This window comes from Chiroxiphia lanceolata, chromosome 7 (assembly GCF_009829145.1).
Source record: "Chiroxiphia lanceolata isolate bChiLan1 chromosome 7, bChiLan1.pri, whole genome shotgun sequence".
Lineage (NCBI taxonomy): Eukaryota > Metazoa > Chordata > Aves > Passeriformes > Pipridae > Chiroxiphia > Chiroxiphia lanceolata.
The window spans coordinates 29,675,635-29,697,161 of NC_045643.1; the positions used below are offsets into that span (position 1 = coordinate 29,675,635).

At 40.0% G+C, this 21,527-nt stretch overlaps 1 protein-coding gene across 2 annotated transcripts in view; it reads left to right on the forward strand.

Annotated features, from left to right (window-relative positions):
- Positions 1 to 21,527, forward strand: part of KALRN (kalirin RhoGEF kinase) — a 506,307-nt gene that overhangs the window by 336,064 nt on the left and 148,716 nt on the right. For both annotated transcript variants that reach the window (XM_032693924.1, XM_032693926.1), the window contains exons 17-27: positions 3,710 to 3,829; positions 6,499 to 6,717; positions 9,575 to 9,724; positions 10,672 to 10,786; positions 11,463 to 11,578; positions 12,165 to 12,287; positions 14,718 to 14,900; positions 15,951 to 16,069; positions 17,275 to 17,341; positions 18,195 to 18,304; positions 20,526 to 20,595. In XM_032693924.1, coding sequence (XP_032549815.1) covers positions 3,710 to 3,829; positions 6,499 to 6,717; positions 9,575 to 9,724; positions 10,672 to 10,786; positions 11,463 to 11,578; positions 12,165 to 12,287; positions 14,718 to 14,900; positions 15,951 to 16,069; positions 17,275 to 17,341; positions 18,195 to 18,304; positions 20,526 to 20,595 — 1,392 coding nt within the window. The remainder of the gene's footprint in view (positions 1 to 3,709; positions 3,830 to 6,498; positions 6,718 to 9,574; positions 9,725 to 10,671; positions 10,787 to 11,462; positions 11,579 to 12,164; positions 12,288 to 14,717; positions 14,901 to 15,950; positions 16,070 to 17,274; positions 17,342 to 18,194; positions 18,305 to 20,525; positions 20,596 to 21,527) is intronic.

Below are 21,527 nucleotides of genomic sequence, written 5' to 3' on the forward strand. Positions count from 1 at the left end.
TGCCAAGACAATGAACTGAAGTTTGGGACCATTAAAAGCAGAACGATTCCAAATTAGATGTTCTGTGAACTGCTTTAGAGTGGAAATGGTAAAGACCAGTAATTCACAAACTCTTTGTTATTAAGGAAGATCCTGCACAAGCCTGATTTCCCTCATTTGGATCCTACTCATTTCTGACAGAAACTACAGAGGTTGGACTGCTTACATAAAAGTAATAGCAGAATAGATTTGTGGAGATCAGTTTAAAGGAAACAAACTCTAATGCTGTGCTGCAGCTGTTTGGCTTCCCTATCCCCTTATTTTATCTTTGTATGGTTTGGGTTTTTTTTTCTTGATAAGTGTTGAACTTGACCTAATTTTCTTCAAGATATCCTCACAGTGCCCCACTACACTTGCTTTCCAGGTTGTTTTGAAGAATATTTAATCCTTTTGATGTGCCTGTTATCCATCTATTTTTGCTGTTTGGCATTAGATTTGCTTCCATATGTATATGCCCAAGGGATGATGGGAAGTAGTCATTTGAGAGACACTGAATACATTTGTTTTTTCCTAATCTAACATCAAATAGCTTCTGGAAACCTGATGCAGTTTTGAACATGGCTAAAATTTGCAGAGGTTGTCCTTGCTGATGGCTGTGTCTGTGTGGTACAGTCCTGTCAAAGAAGCTATAAAGGGTCTGGAGATGTAAAAGATTCACTTACATTGTTTTATCATTTAAACTTAAAAATCTTTTCCTATCCAACTTGACAGGTATCCATTACAAGGCCTTAAGTCTTTTTTAGAAACATGAAGGAAGGCATTTGGACTAAACTAAACAGTAGACAAAAGTACTACATGATACAGAGCTCTCATTCCTAAAGAATGGCTGCACAAAGGGTGCCTCAATGTTTATTTTTCCTGGAAAATCTGCTTCTGTGCTCAGTGAAGATGGCAAAGTTTCAGGGAAGAAATTATGAATTTTAGAAGAATTTGGTTCAATTATTTAATTAAAGACAAGCTGTTGTACAGGAGTGTAGCCTCTTTAAAGCAAATTGGAGTCAAAGGTGGGAGTTATTTCAGAACTGTGGTGGCTGCCCTGTAAATAACCCATTCCTTGCAGAGAAACTGTTCTCCAGTGTCAAGTGGCTGTTATATAAGATGCTGTAAAAGTATTTCTGCTTCTCTGCTATTAAAAAAAAAAAAAGTTAGGCATTTTAAGAGAGCCTTTGGAGATTTATTTAACCACAGAATTATTTAATCAGTGCTTCTACAAAGCTGAAAAAATCTGTAATTTGCAGGAAATGTCTGTTTAAAGCCATCTTTTTCTGTCGACCCAACAGCACGTTGCCAGATAATGGTGAATCTGTTAATACAGGAAATGATCATAGAAGGATCTTGGTGCTGTATTAGCAGCTTCCCTACATATTTTAATGACAAGGTATTAAACACTTTATGAGTAGGAGTCAGCTTGCGAGCAGGTCTTGTAAACCAGATACAGAGGTGTAAATGCTCTCTTCTAGCCAGTTCACCCTCTACTTCTAAACCAGGGACACAGTGAATGTCTCTGCAGGTGACTGGTTTTTGCACTTAGACTTGAGAAACTTTGGTAGTGCAATTGAATTATCTTTATTTTTTTTACTGTGTATAAACTAAGAGAAAGACATTACTATGAAAATAGCTGATGCAATCCCAGATGAGGCTCTGACATTTAAGTGTTGGGCTTTTGGAAGTAGAATGGGTCACTGTGTAAGTTCTTCCAGGCAAAATTTGCTAGTTCTTGGGTGCTCACTGGGCCTCGAAAGGGAACTGTGGGAGCCCCACAGTGAGTGTTTGAACCCATACTCTGGGGGAAGGAGAAAGAAGCACCACCCAGGGGTGGCAACAGCCTTGGTCAGGAATGGTGCTGTCAGGAATGGTGCTGTCAGCATTTCTGACAAGATGGAGCCCATCAGAGCCTGACCTGAACTGCTTTAGCCTGAATATTCTTGTGTTTGCAAGACAGTTGTACAGAGGAATGCATATGTATTGATAACACTGGGGGAAACCTGGCAGATCAGTTGTATGGTCTCTCCTTAATTCCTTTGCTTTGTTTTAAGAATGATGTTTCCACTGATTTTTTTTCCTGATTTTTACTCAGATATTTGTATGAAAGCTGTTGCAGTTTTTGAAAATTTCAGCTGAAATAAAAGTTGAGGGGGAAAAATGCTATATTTTTAGCATAGATAGTATTTTCTACACTCTAAATTGTCCAAGTCAGGATGTACTGTGGTGTGTAAAATGTGAAAGCATGTCTTGCATTATCATGTCCTCACTTCAAGTCTTTCCCAGGTATTGTGATCCTTTGATTAACTTCAGTGTTTGGTACCATGTAGTTGGTAATAATGTAGGTTTCTAGTCTGATGGATTATAGAAAATACCAGCCAATATAATTGTCCTATGATAACTCGATTTCTTTTCCTGTAAATCTTTGCGGCACTTCCCACAGGAACAATTACACCTGATGATGAAAGAAAGAAAGCTGACAAATGAAATCTACCACACTGTTGTACTGAGCAGAATGTAATTTTCTACAAATTAGGGTCAGCTACATGTGTAGATGGCTCCCCTTTCTTTCTCCTAGGGAAAACTCATTTTCCTACCCTACAGGGAATTGAATGGCTATAACTAGGGTGATACATGATGTAGGGATACAAAAACAAAGCAACAGAAAATTCGTATTTCTTTCAGGCAATTTAATGGATCACTTGGTGAAAATGATAGCACAAAAGGGAAATTACTATGTAGAATACTGCAGCAAAGTCAATTTTGGAACTTTGTAAATCATGAGCTATATTTAGGGCAGTGACTGAGCAGTCAGGATTTCCTGTGCACCCATGAATTGGATTCAGCAACTTTCGGGCTTTACTGGAATAATTTTACACCTACACAGGTAGAAAATAAGCTTTGAGACAACACAGAAAAGAACTTGCTCGTGTGTTCTGGGTGCTAATTTCCCAAACATGTATCTTAAAATGGCAGAAAATGCTGCTACTTAAATGCGTGAGTACAAGCTTGATAGATTAATTATGTATATTTAGGATTTGATTCTGCAGTCATTACCGCATGGTTTGCATGTCTACAAATAATCTGAACATCTCTGAAGTAAAGCCTCTTGATTAAATACAAAATGCAGGACCTGATATTTATTCCTAGCTCTGCATGCAGGTGGAAACTCCAACTGCTTATTAACTCTATGCTAGATGAAACCATCTGTGTCTTCTTCATCCTCACCCCTAAGCTCTGACTTTTGTGTGAAAGAAATACAGACAAGGGGAGCAGAAAGGTGTTGTGACATCTATGATGCCAGTTGCAAATTTGAAAAAGAGAGAGATATCTTTGTTTAAATTCAAATCTCCCTCATTATGATTTGTGGTTTTGCTGTGGGGTATTTGAGGGGAACATTCACTTTTGTGATCAAACCTTGGAAATGAGTGCCCTTTGCTATCCAAATATCCATGTGAATACTTTGGAAGTTTAATTCTTCAGGCAATAACTTCTAAAGTAAGATCTTTGCCATGTAAAAACGTAGGTCATTCTTATCCTAGGATTTCTTTCTGCTCATAGATTCAACATGAGACCACAGTGGACAAAGCACATTGTTGTTCAGCCAGCCTGAAGCATTTTCCAGTCTGTGACTACATAAACCTTAGTACTGAAGCAACCTTTCCATAAGCGTATCCTTTCTTTACAGGTACTTGGCTGGATCAGGAACGGGGAATCAATGCTGAATGCAAGCCTTGTCAACGCCAGCTCCCTCTCTGAAGCTGAGCAGCTCCAGCGAGAACATGAGCAGTTTCAGCTGGCCATAGAGGTAAGACCAAGGAGTTAACTTTGTTTCTCCTTCCCAGGTTAACATCATGCAAAAGGTTATCTCTTGAGCATTGATCATTGCTTGCTTGAAGGAAGGGGAAGAATAAAAACTTTAGAATATCAACTTATATCAAACTGATAGTGTAGCCAGAGGCTAATAGTGAAATAATTATTTATAACCTGCAGCTAATTTTTCTGCTGTCAAATATCAGCCTTTCCATTCATGAAAATAACACTCACACATCTTCTGGTAATTTCTTTGATAACAAAATAACATTAAAATTCACAAAGTGATCTGAAATGGGAAAAGTTTGTGAAGTCAGTTTCTTCCCACATCCACAGTTTGCAGGTCATTTCACAGCATTCATTTATGAATATCTTTGTTACTGGATAATGCTCTCACACTAGATCTTTTTCATTCAGCTCTCCTTTTGTGGACAGCAGAAAAGAAACTCATTCAAACTCTCATCTTCAAATAACTTTGACAAAGAGGCAAGAGAGGCAATTTTTAAGAATTGCCTGCTAAACTGCTTTTGCCCCTTCTTGCTCTGGAGTAACAACACATCTCTGACCTGGCCCTTGAAAACTGGTTGTGAGCCAACCCATTTGCCTCACTTACAGGGCCAGGACTTGGCAGGAGGAATAACACCTGATTTGAGCTGCTTTCCTTTGAATGAGAAAGCAGTGGAGGGCTAAAGACTCCCCTGAGTAGGGCACTACAAGATTTATAGTTAAGCTCAGTACTTCATGTATCTCTGTCATTACAAACAAACCCTACACTCACAGGGTGTGCTCACTTCAGCTGCTAGAAAGAGGTTCTATTGCTTTCTCCCATTCCTGTTTAACAAGGTGTATGTGCTTCCCAAATTATGTTAATTGTTAGCTACTTACAGAGCAAAGAACAAGCTGCAGAATCCCTATTTATTTGAAAACTAAGCCAAACTTTAAACTAGGCAACTATGGAAATTCGAAGAGATGCCTGACTGTGTGAGGGGGGCAGGGGGAAGAAGGAGGGGGGAATGTCTCCTGGTAAACTTGGAATAAGTCAATATACATACTAGTGTTGCTAGTAAGTATAGAGTTTAAATCTTAGCTAATGATCTATTTGGATCCAGCTCCACTCACAGTAAGGAAGGAGTAGCTGCTGCAGCTCCTAAAGGAAAAGGAAGAAGTCTTCTGTCAATTCTGTGTGAGCTGGCTGGTACCAAGCTGTGCTGACCACATCTTGGCAGCCACCACCAGACAGCAGCGGGGAACAAGACACCCACTGGCTGAGTTATCACAGCTTGCTGCCATCGGGGAAGTGCTTGTACTTGGTGGTAAATGCAAATCACAGAGGGAGAAGAGGGTTACACCACAGTAAGGGGAAAATAAGTGTTCGAAGGGAGAAAACACTAGATTAAATATTTAAAATGTTTAAAGCTCAACATGGGGAAGAGATCAGCAAAGCACACAGGGCAGGCCGTTCTCTAAAGGCATTCTAGATGTGGAATTGATTTTCAGTTGAAATCCTTTAAAGTCTATTTAAAACAAGTATTACAATTCTAACATCAGTAAAGCAGCTGGATATTAAATTTAACCAGTTGTTCTTGAACATCTTCCTAAGTGTTTCTGCCAAGTATTAATGCTTACTTTTTTGCTAATAGCTTTCTCTACATTGCAGTATTCATCAGTGTATTACTAGATGATTTCAAGCTTCTTTCCAGGTTCAACGACTGGATCATAAAAGTATCACATGAGAATTTGTCAGTGGCAGTTACAAATGGGATGTAGCACAGAGGAGTCTTTGGGAGATTTTAGAGCTTCTGTTCAGAAGATTAAAATCAAATACTGGACTAAACTATGTCTGAACACAGTTACTCAGGAGTCTTTGAAGGGACTGGGGCTATTTTACTTTCAGCAGGCCACAGAGGGAAGTGTAGCCACCACTTGGTAATTCTGAGAGGAGCTGGTACAGGCTGGGGAACGGGGCAGTCAAGAATTCAGTCCTACCTGTAAAGAGGCCACTAAATAAATTGGGGAACGGTGGAGAAAATGGTTTGACCCTCCCCAGTTCTAACCTTAAAGGTAGCACAGTCTAGTCTCTAATGTGAGTGAACTGACTTTCAGAAATGTATCTTTGTGATGTAGTTCATGCACCTTAGTAAGACATCTCCATTTCTTCTGGGATAGATGTTTTGTATCCTGTGGACAGGACAATTACACACACAAGTAAAGCTGCTGCTACCAGGTAAATTGCCTGGCAACAGTCAAATTAAGGTGATTAGGCCCATAGTTTGCCAGCTCCTCGTTAGGGTTCACTTTTGGATCTGCAGATTGTGTGGGATGCCATCAGCACTGAGGCTGGGTGAGAGCTCAGCACAGCAGCTGCCTGCTCTGGGATGCCAAAATGGACCCACCAGGAACCCCACCCTGGGTTGCCCAAGGAGCAGTAGCTGATCAGTGGAGCTAACCCATTTTAGCAGTGCTTATGTATTCCAAGCTCTAATATTGTGTTGCAAATATGTGTGAATAATTGAAACTAAAATGCTTTGCAGAAAGTAACTGTTAACTGAAGGTAACTCTGAAAATATTTCACTCTCTCGCATCTCCATGCTCACGCCTCGCCTCACCTTTCTACCATACATCTGGCACATCTGTACGACCTCTCTTTCCTCCCCTCATACACAGTCCCTCTTTCATGCCACTTCCTTACAGAAGACACACCAGAGTGCCCTGCAGGTCCAGCAGAAAGCCGAAGTGTTGCTCCAGGCTGGACACTACGATGCCGATGCTATCAGAGAGTGTGCTGAGAAGGTGGCCCTGCACTGGCAGCAGCTGATGCTGAAGATGGAGGACAGGCTCAAACTTGTCAATGCCTCGGTGGCCTTCTATAAAACCTCTGAGCAGGTGAGCAGTGTTGTATCTGGGCCATAGCAAACCTATATCTGAACTAGTCTAAATTCTTTCTTTGGCAAGTATTGTAACAGAAAAAAAACAAACCAAACAAAGCACAACCCCCCAGGAAAAAAAAACAACAACAAAACCAACGGCAAGCAAAGGAAACATGGACGAAAGAAGAACAGCAAGTGGTTTGTAATAACTTTCATCTTAAAATTTTCAATGAAGCAATGTAATTCTTGAAGTTGTTTCTTTAGAGTTTTTTTCCAATTTTTTCCACTTTCAAACAGCAATAATTTTTGAAATTCCACCATTTTTGTTTAAAGTTCCCATGATATCAGACTTAATTTTGAGGAATATAAGTCTGCTTTTACTTGAGAACTGCTTGCAGTAACCTCTTGTTACTTTGTGAGCAGTACTAGCCAGTGTTTTCAGTAGTGGTTAAACACCACCATGCTGAAAAAGATGCCAAGATACAAAGGGATTTCTCTTAAATCCACCTGCAACACAGATAATTACAGCAGTAACCCATTGTATGTTAACATTCCAGGTGTTCGTGAATTTTAAAACACCTTCCAGTTGGCTGCTGGTATGGTGGGATTATTCATCCTTTGCACAAACAGGTGCCATTTCTACTGTAGTCAGTGAGAATTAGTGCCTCAGTGTGGCTACTCGAATAGCCTTGCCTGATATAATTCACTGCAGTCAGGCAGTTGGTGTTAGCAAGGACATTACAGGAACCTGTGGTTTTACACAAAGGGCAGCAGCGATTGCCATGACATTTTCTGTTATTATTATCATCACACAGTTAGTTCCTCAATTAGAGAACTGGACTTGATGAGATTTTTAGCACAACTAAATATGTTATTAGGGAAAGAACTTGTTTTTCCTTAACATCAGGTTGTTGATGATCCTTGGGCCACTTTTTGGTGTCATTTGTTTAATGCATTTTTAAGATTAAGATGAATTAATTCCTTATAGTGAATGTCTTTCGCTCTGAAGAGTTTCAAACAGATTTACAGTCCCTGATGAATTCAAGATCAAAATGAATTACTACTGATGGAGCTTTGTGAGAAATGAAAACCATTGAGGGATTCATTAAAGCATTAGACAGTTAAATGTGCTGGCCAAAGCATGCATAGCCGGTAATTTATCAATTCAGTCTCTCTTCCTGTTTCAAAGTCATACACAAACATACACTGCAGTGCCCACCAGTTCATTCATAAGTTGTGTCTATTCAGCAAATGTTTAGAGCAAAGACTGTTCAGTCCTTAAATGCTCATGAACTCATTGCTGCAAGTACTCTGTCATCCTCTCTTGGGCTGCACAAGTGATCTACAGTCCTTAAGGGTCTGCTCCCTGACTGGATGACAATGGATTGAATGACTTACTGGATCCTGAATTCTCTGAGTATCTAGAAAAAACAGCTAAAAGGGTGGAGAGGCTGTCACATCCAGCTGAACTTTTTCACGCCTGTCTTCCCCAAGCATATTATGTTCTTGATGTAAGCGGTGAAGCCCTGGCTTTCAAATAGCCCAGTTTCTCTCTGACTTCATTGACAGCCCACTTTACATTCAGTTCTCTCATCATCTTAACAGAGAGAGGATATTTATACGTGCAGGGATGATTCTTTATGGAAAGGTGTGGATCCTAGGTAGTCCATTTACTTCCATTAAGTCACCAAAGTCCAATAGAATGTCAAAGTTTTCAAGAAGTAAAATGCAAATGCTTTTCTATGCCTAAATAACACAAGGGGTACTTGCTCTCCAATAAATGTTTGAGAGTGAATGCTGGTTTGCATCCAAGCAAGATGATTTCCGATTGCCAAATGCATAAATGTCCTTGCATAATGCATAGTGCACAAGCCTGGCAGCAGGATCAGTTGATCATTTCATCTTAACTCACCAGTTTTAAAATGGGCTTTGATGTTCTCTGGATTGGTGGGTGATGCTGGACTCCACACTGTGCTCTTAATCATGTGGGGCCATCTGAGTTAAAACTGTGTTCATATGAAAGTTGCAGGCGTAAGCAAAAAAAGGATGAACATGGTTAGCTGGATCCCTAGCAATAACTCACTGGATCTTGAGTCATCTCAGCAGGGAACTGTGTAGGAAGAGCCCTCTGGGAAAGAAGGGGAAAGATCCAAATGTTCTGGAAAACTTCTGCAGTTTTTCCAGTGCCTCCACAAGCCACTGAGAGTATTTTCAGGATCCGCAGCACTGCATAATTTCCAGGATGTGTTGCTTTATTTACCTCATTCCTACTATTCTACCAACATAGAAGATACATTTGTGAGCTCTGTAGAGTGGAACATCTGCATCCACCTAGGCTGTTACACTAATTTAATATTTATTGGTTTCAATCAGTCTTTACAAAAGCTGTATAGGGAGCAACTACCATGCAGGCAAACAGAATTAATTCCAGCTTCAGGAAAGTATTTAAGCATGTGTTTTTCTTTAAGTATGTGCTAAGTCCCTTGACTTAGGTAGGATTTAAGCACATCCAAAGCATTCTTCTATAATAGGGATTGTTTCCTGAAGGATCCATTGGGTCTGGATTGATCTCTGCCTTGATTCAACCTTTGTACTTCCCCCCCCCCCCCATTATCCATTAGAAGAGAAAAATCATTTATCAGCAGCCTTAAAGCAGATAAATTTTATCCCAAACAGTAGAGATCCCTATGGGTAAGAAGAACTGCTAGATCATTCTGTCCAGGACCTGTTTTATACCCAGGTATCCCCATGCTGTGGCCCATTAGCACAAAACATTTAGATTTGAAATGTCATTGGTCATAGACTTTTACTGAACATGCTCCTCCTGTTTAGATTGTAGACAACTGAATTGCTGTGCTCTGGGTGTGTTTCAGGTCTGCAGTGTATTAGAGAGTTTGGAGCAAGAATACAGACGGGATGAAGATTGGTGTGGAGGTCGAGATAAACTTGGACCAGCAGCTGAGATAGACCATGTCATCCCTCTGATCAGCAAACATCTGGAACAGAAGGAGGCTTTTCTCAAGGTCTTGTTTTAGTTCTTTAATAAATCAGGAAAATTCTTCATTAAGTAGACAGGTTAGAACAGTGTTAGACAGGTAAGTTTGAGAGGAGGTTCTGAAGTGTAATTCCAGTTCAGCTACTGGCTGGCTGTATAAATCCCAGGCCAGTTTTACTTTGTTATAGCAGGGGTAATAAGCATTATCATCAGTGCATATTTCAGAGAGATGTCGCCGGGACTATTTGGGTGGTATTTGCATTGCACTTGCAGAATGCTTGTTGTTGTGCTGGTTCAAAGTTAGAATTCTCAAAATTGCATTATAGATGACAGCTACTACTCATTATTTTGATGTTGGCTTATACAAACCATCCAGCATTTCAAATTGTGTCCTCCAAGCCAATAACTGAAGAACTAATAACAACTGAAGCAATTGTGTCTCTGCAAGGCAGCACTAGGACGGAGACAGAGATTTCTTCCTGCCTTCCAGGTGCTGCTTTGTAAGAACTGTGCAGCTGACAGGCTGACAAGTGAACTGTCAGCCAGCCTTTCGCCTTCCACTAAAACTGATACTAGGCATGAAACTACGCTTGCTGTCCAAGCTTATGAAATTATGCCTCTAGATTGTACCTTTTTTGAAACAATTAGTACTTTTCTTGAGAGATGGGTTAGGTTTGGTTAGACTGAAAATGTGTGAGGTACCAGTTCTTTACAACCAGTTGTTTTATTATTGTCATTAATTCTCTTAATGTATAAAATGAGCCATTATATTGAAAATTACTTACGTTGTAATACATTTATGAGGCTGTTAGTTTATTAGGTGAGTTTATTGACTCTTAGCTGAAGGTCTCATCCTCCCAGATGAAAGAGAACTTCTCCCTGCAAAATAAGCAGAGAACTCCCTTGGGTGCCTTTTCCTTTTGCTTTCTTTGCTCATCCTTACTGATTCTTTTTGGTGGGGGCTGTTTTTCTTAGGCCTGTACACTGGCCCGAAGGAATGCCGAGGTATTCCTGAAGTACATCCACAGGAACAATGTCAGCATGCCCGGAGTAGCAAGCCATACCAGAGGGCCTGAGCAGCAAGTGAAAGGTTGGTGCATTGGTGCAGGGACAGCACTGAAGGTTTTGTTTGCTTCCCCCTCTTCTGTCTGCTCATCCCAAAGTCTGTGCACATGCTGAGAAGGCACCCTAAGTTTTGCCATATACCATCACTAAATGATGCCTGTGCCTCACACCTTTAGAAGGGATCCATCCTGTGCCAGGCGAGAGTTCTTACACACAACTGGCTGCTGCAGGTGGTAATGGGGGAAATAGGAAAGGTGTCTGAAGCACAGGCTTCTCTTGTCAGAAGAGTCTGTGGAAGGGACTGCACCAGCCCCCATGTCAACTATGTCAACTGGTACCTGACTCCTGAAATAAGTAACAGAAGAGAACAAAAGGACTAGAAATCATAGAACCTGCTGTATTTACTGGAGTAAATCCCAAACTTTATCCTAGCATCTTTTCCTTTACCAGATAATCCTGCAAACTATACTTTCTTTGTGGTGGTTTTTTGAGTGTGTGATTTGTTTGGTTTGTTGTTGTTGGTTTGGTTTTAAAGCAGCCCCTTTGAATCAATGCTCATTTTTAAGAAGTACAATATTGGGCACTCTTGCTCTCGGGAATGTGTGCACTTGGCAGAGTGATTAAATTCAGCTTTTTATGGCTTATTTCTGTATGCACTCCAAGAATCACTAGTCATGCAGATGTTTTCCTTTGCCCTGTAGCCATTCTGAGTGAGCTGTTGCAGAGGGAGAACCGGGTCCTTCACTTCTGGACCCTGAAGAAGCGGCGATTAGATCAGTGCCAACAATATGTTGTCTTTGAGCGCAGTGCCAAGCAGGTAGTGTAAAAACCCCACTTTGCCTTTCTCTCCTGGCAGCGTGTGAATATGTCCTGTATCTGTGTAGTGCCTCTGTGTGGGGTTCCTGTTGCAATCTCAAGTTGTATTTAAACATATTTAACTACTGTAACTTTTGAAAATGTGACAAATAGAGATTTTTTTAAAATATAACTAAAGTAATACCAAAACTCAACAACAAAACTCAGTATTTTTGCTACCTCAGGTTAATTTCTGTATTTGTTCATTTTTTTGAAAATAAATATAAGAGCAAACTTGTTTTATGGAGCTATTACTGAATGAGAAAACTATCTGTGTGAAGATTTATCTGTTTACAGGTAGAATTCCCTACACTCCTTTTTGTCCTAGAAAACATAGAGTATCTTCATGTATCCTTTCCCACCTACTTTCATTACTTTTTTCTTTATGCATGCGCCTAGAAAATATTTTAGTATACACAGTATTAAGTCCCAATGGGTTTGCTATCCTTTATTTGGCAGGTTTGGGGTTTTTTTTGCCAGAGCATTAGTTCTTGAAATACAAAGACTATTTGTTTTGTTTTTCCTTTGGTTGTTTTTGATGTTCACAGGCCTTAGACTGGATCCAAGAAACAGGCGAATATTACCTCTCTACTCACAACTCCACAGGGGAATCAGCAGAAGAAACTCAGGAACTCCTGAAGGAATATGGGGAATTCAGAGTACCTGCCAAGGTAAACAGTGATTTTAATCTAATTATGCCATCTACTTCAGTCTTTACTTATGGTTCTGTTTCAATGCCTCAAATCTCTAGTAATATTCTCTTGATTTTATATTTGCCTTCTAACATTCCCGGCCCAGAAGATAAACATCTTTTGAGAACTGTGATCTTTCATTTTTAGTAAGACACAGACATAGAATGGAGGGGTTTTTCCACCTTGGTCAGTACTGGTTACAAAGAATTTTTATTCTGATCATAAGGAAGAGAAAGTTCATTTGTATACGGAGCAACCTTATGAGACATACCCTAATTCCATCATCAGACAACCATTCCAGAATGGTATAAAGTACATAATTGTTTTGGACACATCCAAGGTCATGGTGGATTCCTGGCCTCTTTCTTCTGTCATTAGGACTACAGTTTGCTTCACTAATTCCAGCTGTTTTGATCACAGATGATCGTTTATCTCATTAGAAATAATCTGCTGATCCCAACAAAGTACTTTAAATAGATGAGTTTTAAAACTCTGGGGTGAACAAAAACTGCATTACCAAGAATCTATTCATTTATATGGAGCAATTCTGGGAAATCTGGTGGGGTTTACAGAGGAATGGTGATTGGATCTGCTTCAGGCAAATTAATTCAAACCACAAGTAATTCGTAGACAGTGAATCCACGGGAGTATTAACAGTCACTGATAAGGATGTAAATTGCAAAGTCAGACTGCAGGAAGACCATGGCTTTGGTATTATGTAGCTGCATTTCACTGTGTCCTGCAATTGATCTTCTGTAATCCTTAAATTCCTCATTAGGCTGTCCATGCTTCCATGGGTTTGATTCACAGGCTTTGTGGTGTACTTGTCTCCTTCTTTTCACTTAGCTTGCATGTTTCTGAAAGTGTTAGACAATTAGCAGTGGTGTACTTGTCTCCTTTTCACTTAGCTTGCATGTTTCTGAAAGTGTTAGACAATTAGCAGTGGATGAAAGTTAATTTTATCAGACAGGACATGTCCGATACTCTTTTAACTACTTCTGAACTCTAACCACCCATAATTAGTCCACCTGAAATTATATTCCAGTTCATAATTTCCATAATTTAATTTTTATCAGAATAATCCACATTCATCTTGAAGTTTCCGAACTATTTCAGCTCTTGACTTAGCCTCGGATTGCTTTTTATACCTTGTTCCTATTAACCATTTCTGGCTGCTCCTTACAGTGACACATCTAGTCTTGCTCCTTAGGGCTGTCATAAATCACTTTCTTACTGCTGACCTAGGACATTTTCACTGCAATGTGCAATCTGGTAAATGCATGTCATTCCCAGACTGATGTTATACTCAAATGAAGCTGTAACTGAAAGCCTTCCTGATACAAATAACTTTCTGGCCAAACCAATTATTTGGAATGCAAAACCACCAGTAGCCTTTGGGAATGAAACACACTTTATATATGACAGGAAATCAGATTTTTACATCTCCATACCTACCCTTGCTTAGATACTCAGCTTGTTAGGATGACCTCTGATTCAGCTGTTAATTTATTATGGTGGTGAAATTTCTTGAATTTAGTTTTGGGTTTGAAATCTGCTAGATATTTTTGCATGCATTTGTGGCCAAATCACCGATGACAAGTACCTGACAGCATATCTTGCTTTAGGCATGGTGGAAAGTCCTCCCCATCTGAAAAGAAATTTGCCAGTACCTCACTTCCTGGGATAGACTTGGAATTGGAGCTAAAGTTTATAACTAGGTTCCTTGTGCCAGTTTTCCACAAAGTTCCTCAACATGGAAAACCACCGTAACTATGGGACATTCAGAGCATAAGTGGAATAGAAAAGACCTCTGGAAGGTTTGGGGGCTCAGTGTATCTTTTGGAGTTCAGGCATCTTTTAGTTGGTAATGTTCTAACTGGAACTAAAATACTGATGGAGGCTTTTATAGTAGACCATGAATTTGGATTTAAATTCTGTTTGGTTTTGAAACAGAGTAGTACTGACTCAAAATCACTTCTTGGGCTAATAAGTGTATTAATAACCTGCCTATACAGGTCTGCAGAATGACCCAGGTATAGACTCAGAGTAATTTGGTGTATTTTATGAGGCATGATTTTTTAATCTTGTCTTCTGCTCCAAGGCTCACAAAAAAATAAGCTTATGGTTATGGGAAGGAGGCATGTCTAACTTCCAGCATGTCTTCCTTGTGTCTCTGTGTGCATGGTTTCAAAATCTTGACTTTTTCTATTATCTGCAGCTTCATAAGTGTCCTTATAAAAATGTCTTTAAGTTTTACTGGGCAAAGTTTTAAGTGTCTGATTCCGTATAAGATGAAGCACAGACAACCTTTAATGATGTATAAAAAAACCTGTGAGCTGCTTTTGATTGCTGTGTAAATTAAAAGCAAAGGAAATAATTCAACATAATCAAGGACCTTCTTTTGGGCAGCAAACAAAGGAGAAAGTGAAGCTCCTCATCCAGCTGGCCGACAGCTTTGTAGAAAAAGGACATATACACGCCACTGAAATTAGGAAGTGGGTCACCACCGTTGACAAACGCTACCGGGACTTCTCTCTCAGGATGGGGAAATACCGCTACTCCCTGGAAAAAGCCCTTGGAATCAATACAGAGGTACAGTAAGACCATGTCCTGCTGGGGTTTTATACCAAAGCTGAAAGTCATAGGGGAAGGTGAAGGCTATGGTATGAATGGTGCAGGTTTTTGTGTACCCATTAGAAACACTTAAAGCTCAGCCAGCCTACCCAGCCAAACTCAGAACTGCTCCTGAAGAGAAAACTTGCTGTGGCAGATCAATGATATGAAGAGGAGGCAGATGGAGATCAGAAAGACTTTCTAAACAAATGTTTGCACTATTTTCCAGGAGACCATAACAGCTCTTGGGAAGGAGGGGAGTAAAAGTCTATGTTAATTTTAGTATAAACCATAAATCCTGATCCCGCACCATTATTTTGAGTTAAACTCAAATTTTGCCTGTAAGTTTCCATTCTCTCATCCTTTAACTAACATAAAAATTTGATCCTCAGCCTCACCTCTGAGCTATTTTAGGTGACACAGAGCACACAAGAGAAACAAAAAATAGAACCTCTTGCTGTTCCCTGCCCATAGTAAGGGGGAATGTCAGAAGCAGAAATGCTTAAAAACCTTTCAGAAAATGAATCTTCAAAATTAAGTATCAGAAAGAGGAATAAATTCCCTCACACCCTCAGATGCTTTAAATGTACTGTTCCTTGCAGGGTCTGCGGCTTACACAGAGTTACTAACCACAGCCTGGAAAGGTATTTTCATGGTAAATGACCACTGAAAGTTGGGATTGTCTCTGCAAGGTTCTCTACTTTATGAGGCTATTATTTAGGAAGTCCCACACGAGGCAACTAATTTAGATATGAAAGAGTAAGGTAAAATATAGACATTTTTCATCGATACCTATTCCTAGATAGGAGTAACAGTGAAGACTACAGTGAATATCATAGTTGACATTTTTAAGATGTCTCTCTCACCTTCTTCTCCTTCTCACGGTAGTTCTACTTCTCTCGGAGTTTCCTTCTTTTTGAGATGATCTTACTTTTGTCCCTTCTTACCTATTTGATCTCATGAACATGCTGCACTTTGCTCAACAATAGGATTGCAATGAATTTAAAATCTGTACTTTTTTTTTCCTAGGATAACAAGGACCTAGAACTAGATATTATTCCAGCAAGTCTTTCAGACCGGGAGGTAAAGCTGAGAGATGCAAATCATGAAGTCAATGAAGAAAAAAGGAAGTCGGCCAGAAAGAAAGAGTATGTCCCAAATGCTCACAGCCTGCCATGGCACATTATCTGATAAAGAGTGATTCTACAATATTTGCATGACCAGAACTGACAGACAGTCCTATAATTCCTTCCAGTTGCAGAGCTATTGAGATAACTCTGCAGATGTAGGGTAGAAGTTGTTACTTGTAGGATAGAGAATTTCAGAAGATACACGTTGAATTTCTTTTGGGTTTAATCAGTAGTTACTTTTGGAAAGGGAAAGCAGTGAGTCAAGCACTTGGATTAACCCTGATATCTTTCTGGCTCTATGTGAAAAGTAAAATGAACAGGATAAAATAAAAACATCTTTAGATGTCTAAGTATTATTTTAACTTCAGTGACGACTAGAGGAGTTAACAGGGTTTCAGTGACACTTGACTTTTAGGTTCAAATTTCAGTCAGTATAGAACTGAGAGACCTGGAAATAGTTCATACTAGAGGAAATACTTGAAGAGTGCTTGTTGTACTTAAATCTAAAACCAGTGTATTTTCACAGTATTTTGTCTTGATTTTTGTGTAAGAATATTTGGAAAGTATTTGTATGTATAGTCCTTCTCAGCCCTCTGAAATTGTCACTATGGTGCATAACTTTGATCTGCTTTAGGAAATGTCATTACTCTCGGTCTGCCTATGGCATATTTTCAAAACATTGGGCACTTCAACTTTAGGTGCCCAGCCTCAGGCACTACAGATGCCATTGATGGGTTTTCCAGCATTTGGATTTTTTCTGGTTATATACCAAGCTGTTGAAGAGCCTTCAAATTAGTGATGTCTCCCAAAATCCATCTGTATTGCCACTGAATGTCAAGTTTTAGGGTGGCTTACCACTGACAGTCACAAGGGTGCAAGTGTTTTTGGTGAATCTCAAGTCCTTACTCCTGGGGAAAAAAAAAATTTTGAGAATCAGTTGGTTATTAAGGATGGGCACGTAGACAGTAAATCCCAACTTGGGGCTGCAGAAATACAACTTAATAAGATTTTATGCAGAAAAGATATTTAGAAAATAAAAGCCCTGCAAGAGACTGGGATACGAAGTGGTTTTTCAGTCATGGAGCTGAAAGGTGCAAAGTAAGGCAGCTGAAGGTCTAGGGTGGAAATTCCTGTATTTACTAAGACAACAGGAGGATGTTTTTCTGTTCACTGTACAAATACTTATAATGCCCCAAACACCTAAAATACTTTATTTTTTTCAGATTCATTATGGCTGAGCTGCTTCAGACAGAAAAAGCTTATGTCAGGGATTTACATGAATGTTTAGAGGTAAGTTATAGCCCGGGAATTCCCCAGTATTCCCTGGGAGCACATGCTATCCTTTGCAGTGGTGATGTTCACTTTACTGCACAGGCTGATCTTGGCAGGGCTCTGTGTGAAGGTCCCACCACTGGTGATTTGCTGCAGAGCCATGTCCTGCTGGGAGTGGGAGCTGGGTGGACAGCAATGGGAGCTTGTCTCCCACTGGTAGGACCATGCCCTGTTCTCTCTACTCTTGGCTGTGTCTGCACCTCCACAGACACCTGAGTGTGCCTTGATTGGCCAAGCTTGTTGTTGTTTGTTTTTTTTTAATGGATTCATAGAGCATTTTTGTAAGAATTCTAATCTATTCCTTTGAATACTCTCATGATGGAGAAAGATCCAGATTTGCACACTCAAATACCTGGCCTAGCTGTACAGCAGGGTGTTCCTGAAAGGATCAGTGATATTCAAGGCATCAAAAAGAATGTATTTCAGTGAAATCTGTCAGATTTCACTGAAATCTTTCAGCTTTCTTATTCCTGCAGTCGGAAAGAGATTTTTATGTATCTAAGGATCCTGAAGTGACGAATCTGGCTTATCTTTCAGCTGTTTCTGCCTGCAGTATTTGAACACCATCAGGTGGACAGCAAAGACTGATGTTGTTGACTTGTTTCTGCTTTTTCCTCAGAAAACTTCTAACTGTCAGCACTTTGAATTTCTCTGGAGACCTTTCTGTAACACTGGAAAATTTGGGTTTTCTTAGCTTGTTTGTTTAATCTCAAAGTACATAGTACCCTTGTCAGACTGTGCCCTTGGCAATAAACCAGGGAGATCTATTTTTTTCACTGCATTTATTCTAAGAATTTCTGGTGCCTTCCAGACTTACCTTTGGGAAATGACAAGTGGAGTGGAAGAAATACCAGCTGGGATCCTCAATAAGGAACACATCATCTTTGGCAATATTCAGGAGATATATGACTTTCATAACAAGTAGGTTTTCCTAACAGTTCTGTTAATGTTTAATGACTAAGGAAACCAAAGGCGCGTACAGGCACTTGTGTATTTCTGTGGTGTCTGCAGAGAACACCTACAGTACAATGCACACAGGAGTGTAAAGTAATTCATCCAGATTTGTAAAATAATGTTTGATTTCTTGTTTTGTTTCTTTTACAAAAATTATTTGCAAGTTTGCCTTCAGCTGATTAACAATATTAAAGTCATAGGATACCAGTGCTTTGCCATCCTATACATGCTTTCCATCTCACAGCACTAGATCTAGTCTGGACTCTTGCTTGTCAAAAATATGATCCTGGAAAACATGAAGGTCCAAAAATGGAATTGATGGCATGAGCTGGGTTAATAAGTAGCTTTCCTGCTACTTCTTGAAGACTTTCTGTATTTAATCTGTAACTAACAGTACTCCATTTTATTAAGATAAGACTGCATACCACATCAGCTTAGAGGGCATTGTTTCCATGCTATAATGTGAATGCAACTGCAATTATAAACTTAACATTTAGGGGCGCTGAATCCCACAAGTTCAATCTGAATTTCAAATCTGTCTTCAGGTTACACGTCAAAATGTAAATGGTTTTTAAAACAAATCAGAAAATCTTTGCCTGGTCAAGTTCTGGGAGATCTTAAGTGCTTCAGCCAGACAAATGTACTATCACATACACATAAATATGGTCCAGCAGAGCCTGCCATATGCATGCTTCTGTGCAAGTAGCTTCAAAGCATATCAGGAGAGCAGATTCAAACTACATATTGCATTAAAATTGACTTCCAGCCCAAAAAAATTGCCCTGTCATAGAGGCAAATAGTCTCCTCCATTTAAAACTATGTTAGGATCACCCAATTGCCAGCCCACTTGCCCTCACTCTGTGGTGCTATATTTTTGTTTTGATGACCCTGACTGATGCCATCAGATTGCTCTCCTTTTTGACTTTCTCCTGTTCCCAGCTGCCATCCCTTCAACCCTCAGTCATGCCCTACAGCTCCTCGCTGCTGTCATTTCTCCTTTCTCTGAACCCTCCTCCTCCAGCCTGCTGCTTCTGCATAATCCTTTTTCCTCTAAAACTTGTAGCAATACTAAAATAAATTTCCCCTCTATCACCTCCACCAGTGTCCTCCACAGCTTTCTCCTTTGGCTGGTGATGTTAAAGCATCTTCCAGACTGATTCAGAATCCGTGTCCAAAGAAGGGCAACAAAGCTAGTGAAGGGTCCAGAAAACATGTCTTAGGAGGAGCAGCTGAAGAAACTGGGGTTGTTTAGTCTGGAGGAGAGGAGACTTGGGGGGGACCTCATTGTTCTCTACAACTACCTGAGAGGAGGTTGTAGGAAGGTGGGGGTCGATCTCTTCTGCTGTTTGTCAAGTGAAAGGATGAGGGAAAATGGCCTTAAGTTGTGCCAGGGGAAGTTCAGGTGAGGCATTAGAAAAAAAAAAATCACTGAATGAGTGGTCAGGCATTGAAATAAGTTGCCAAGGGAGGTGGTGGAGTCACCATCTCTGGAAGTGTTCAAGAGGTGTCTGGATGTGGCACTTGGGGGATATGGCTTAGGGGTGATTATGGTGCTGCTGGGTCAATGGTCAGACTGGATGATCTTGAAGGTCTCTTCCAATCCTGATGATTTTGTCAGCTGGGGAAACAGCATATTCAGTTGCTGCTTCTTCTGCAACCTCTGTTCCACATTTCTCTTTCCACCCAGGCATTGGACAGGGCTCTGTCTGCAAACAGAGATGGCACTTGTGGTACAAGTTGTTGGGAGAAAGTTGATAAAAAAAATTGTATTTTGGGAGTTTACTACTTACCTATGAAATGTTGAGTTTTTTCGAATTGTTGTCCTTTGTCCAGTGTGCTGAGTTCAGTGATGGACAGCTGGCAGCCTTGGGCTTCTCTTTTTTTCTTCCTCTGAACCACTACACAACAACTCTGAAGATTCACGTTCTTGATTATCGCTTTGCAGTCCTGGACACACTGACTCTCTACTAGGGATTGCCATCTTTTCCTTTCTAGAGGAGTCAGGCATGACTGTACTCAAAATCAAACCATACCTTGGCAAGAGACACTTTTTGCACTGGCAGGATGCTTGATTAGCCTCGTAATCAAGATACAAGTATTGATCATTAGTACTGATTAACTCATTGGTCATTCTGCATCTCCTGGGTATTTGAGTGTAACTAATTGCACTGGTGTCTTCCTCTTTCAGCATTTTTTTAAAAGAGCTAGAGAAATATGAACAACTGCCTGAGGACGTGGGCCACTGCTTCGTCACCTGGGTAATGAGGCTGCTTCTTCTCATTATTTATTCACATTAATTCCTGCAGTACAGATGGAAACAAGCTGGGAATAGGTGCAAGGGTTATGTCCTTGGTGATATGTGAGATGGGGAGCTAGTCTAGAACTACAACTGCTTTGTCCTTCTCCTGTCTCTGGATGAAAGGTTCCTCCCCTAACTCCTCTCCTAAATAGTGTAAAGGCTTTCAGAGCCTCTCTCCTTGTCCTGCACTGACCAGCACAGCTTCTGCTGGTTTCTGTTTAACAGGAATTGATCAAACCAAACCTGTGTTTAGGGGTTACATTCATTTCCCTGTGAAAGGCCCTAGGAGGACAGACATTAAAAATCTTAATATACCTTCCCTAAAGAATTTTAGTTGTGCCAAGAGAACTTTACAAAGGCATGAATAACATATTTTATCAATGTTTTTCTCCAGAAATTAATGTCAAATTTCTGAGCCACCGTGCTCTCTCATTCCATTATCCAATGCCAGGATGATTTCCAATAGGACTTTGAAATCTTGATGCTAAGAATCTCTGTGGGCATAGGAAGCTCTGGGAATTGGCTACAGTGATTTATCTGTATGAAAGCTATTCTCTTTTCAAAATATTTACCAGTCAAGCCAGCCATCTTCGTGTTTACTTTGATGGTTTTATTAATATTTCAAACCTAGGAATTAGTGTTTTAAGAGTAATGATGGAATAATTTCACTTATCAAAAAACTGAGCATGTTTGGATGATTGCAAGTGGGCTTTTAATTTAAAAACATGTCACAAGTATTGATGAAATGGATTCAGGAATATTGTTTACAAAGAAGAGGTTTGTAAACCTCTTTATTTATATGCAAAATGTGCATCATTCTGTGCAAAATCTTCATGGTACTTTTAAGACACTACAGCATCATCTCAGCAACAGTGAATGTCTAGAGCTGTG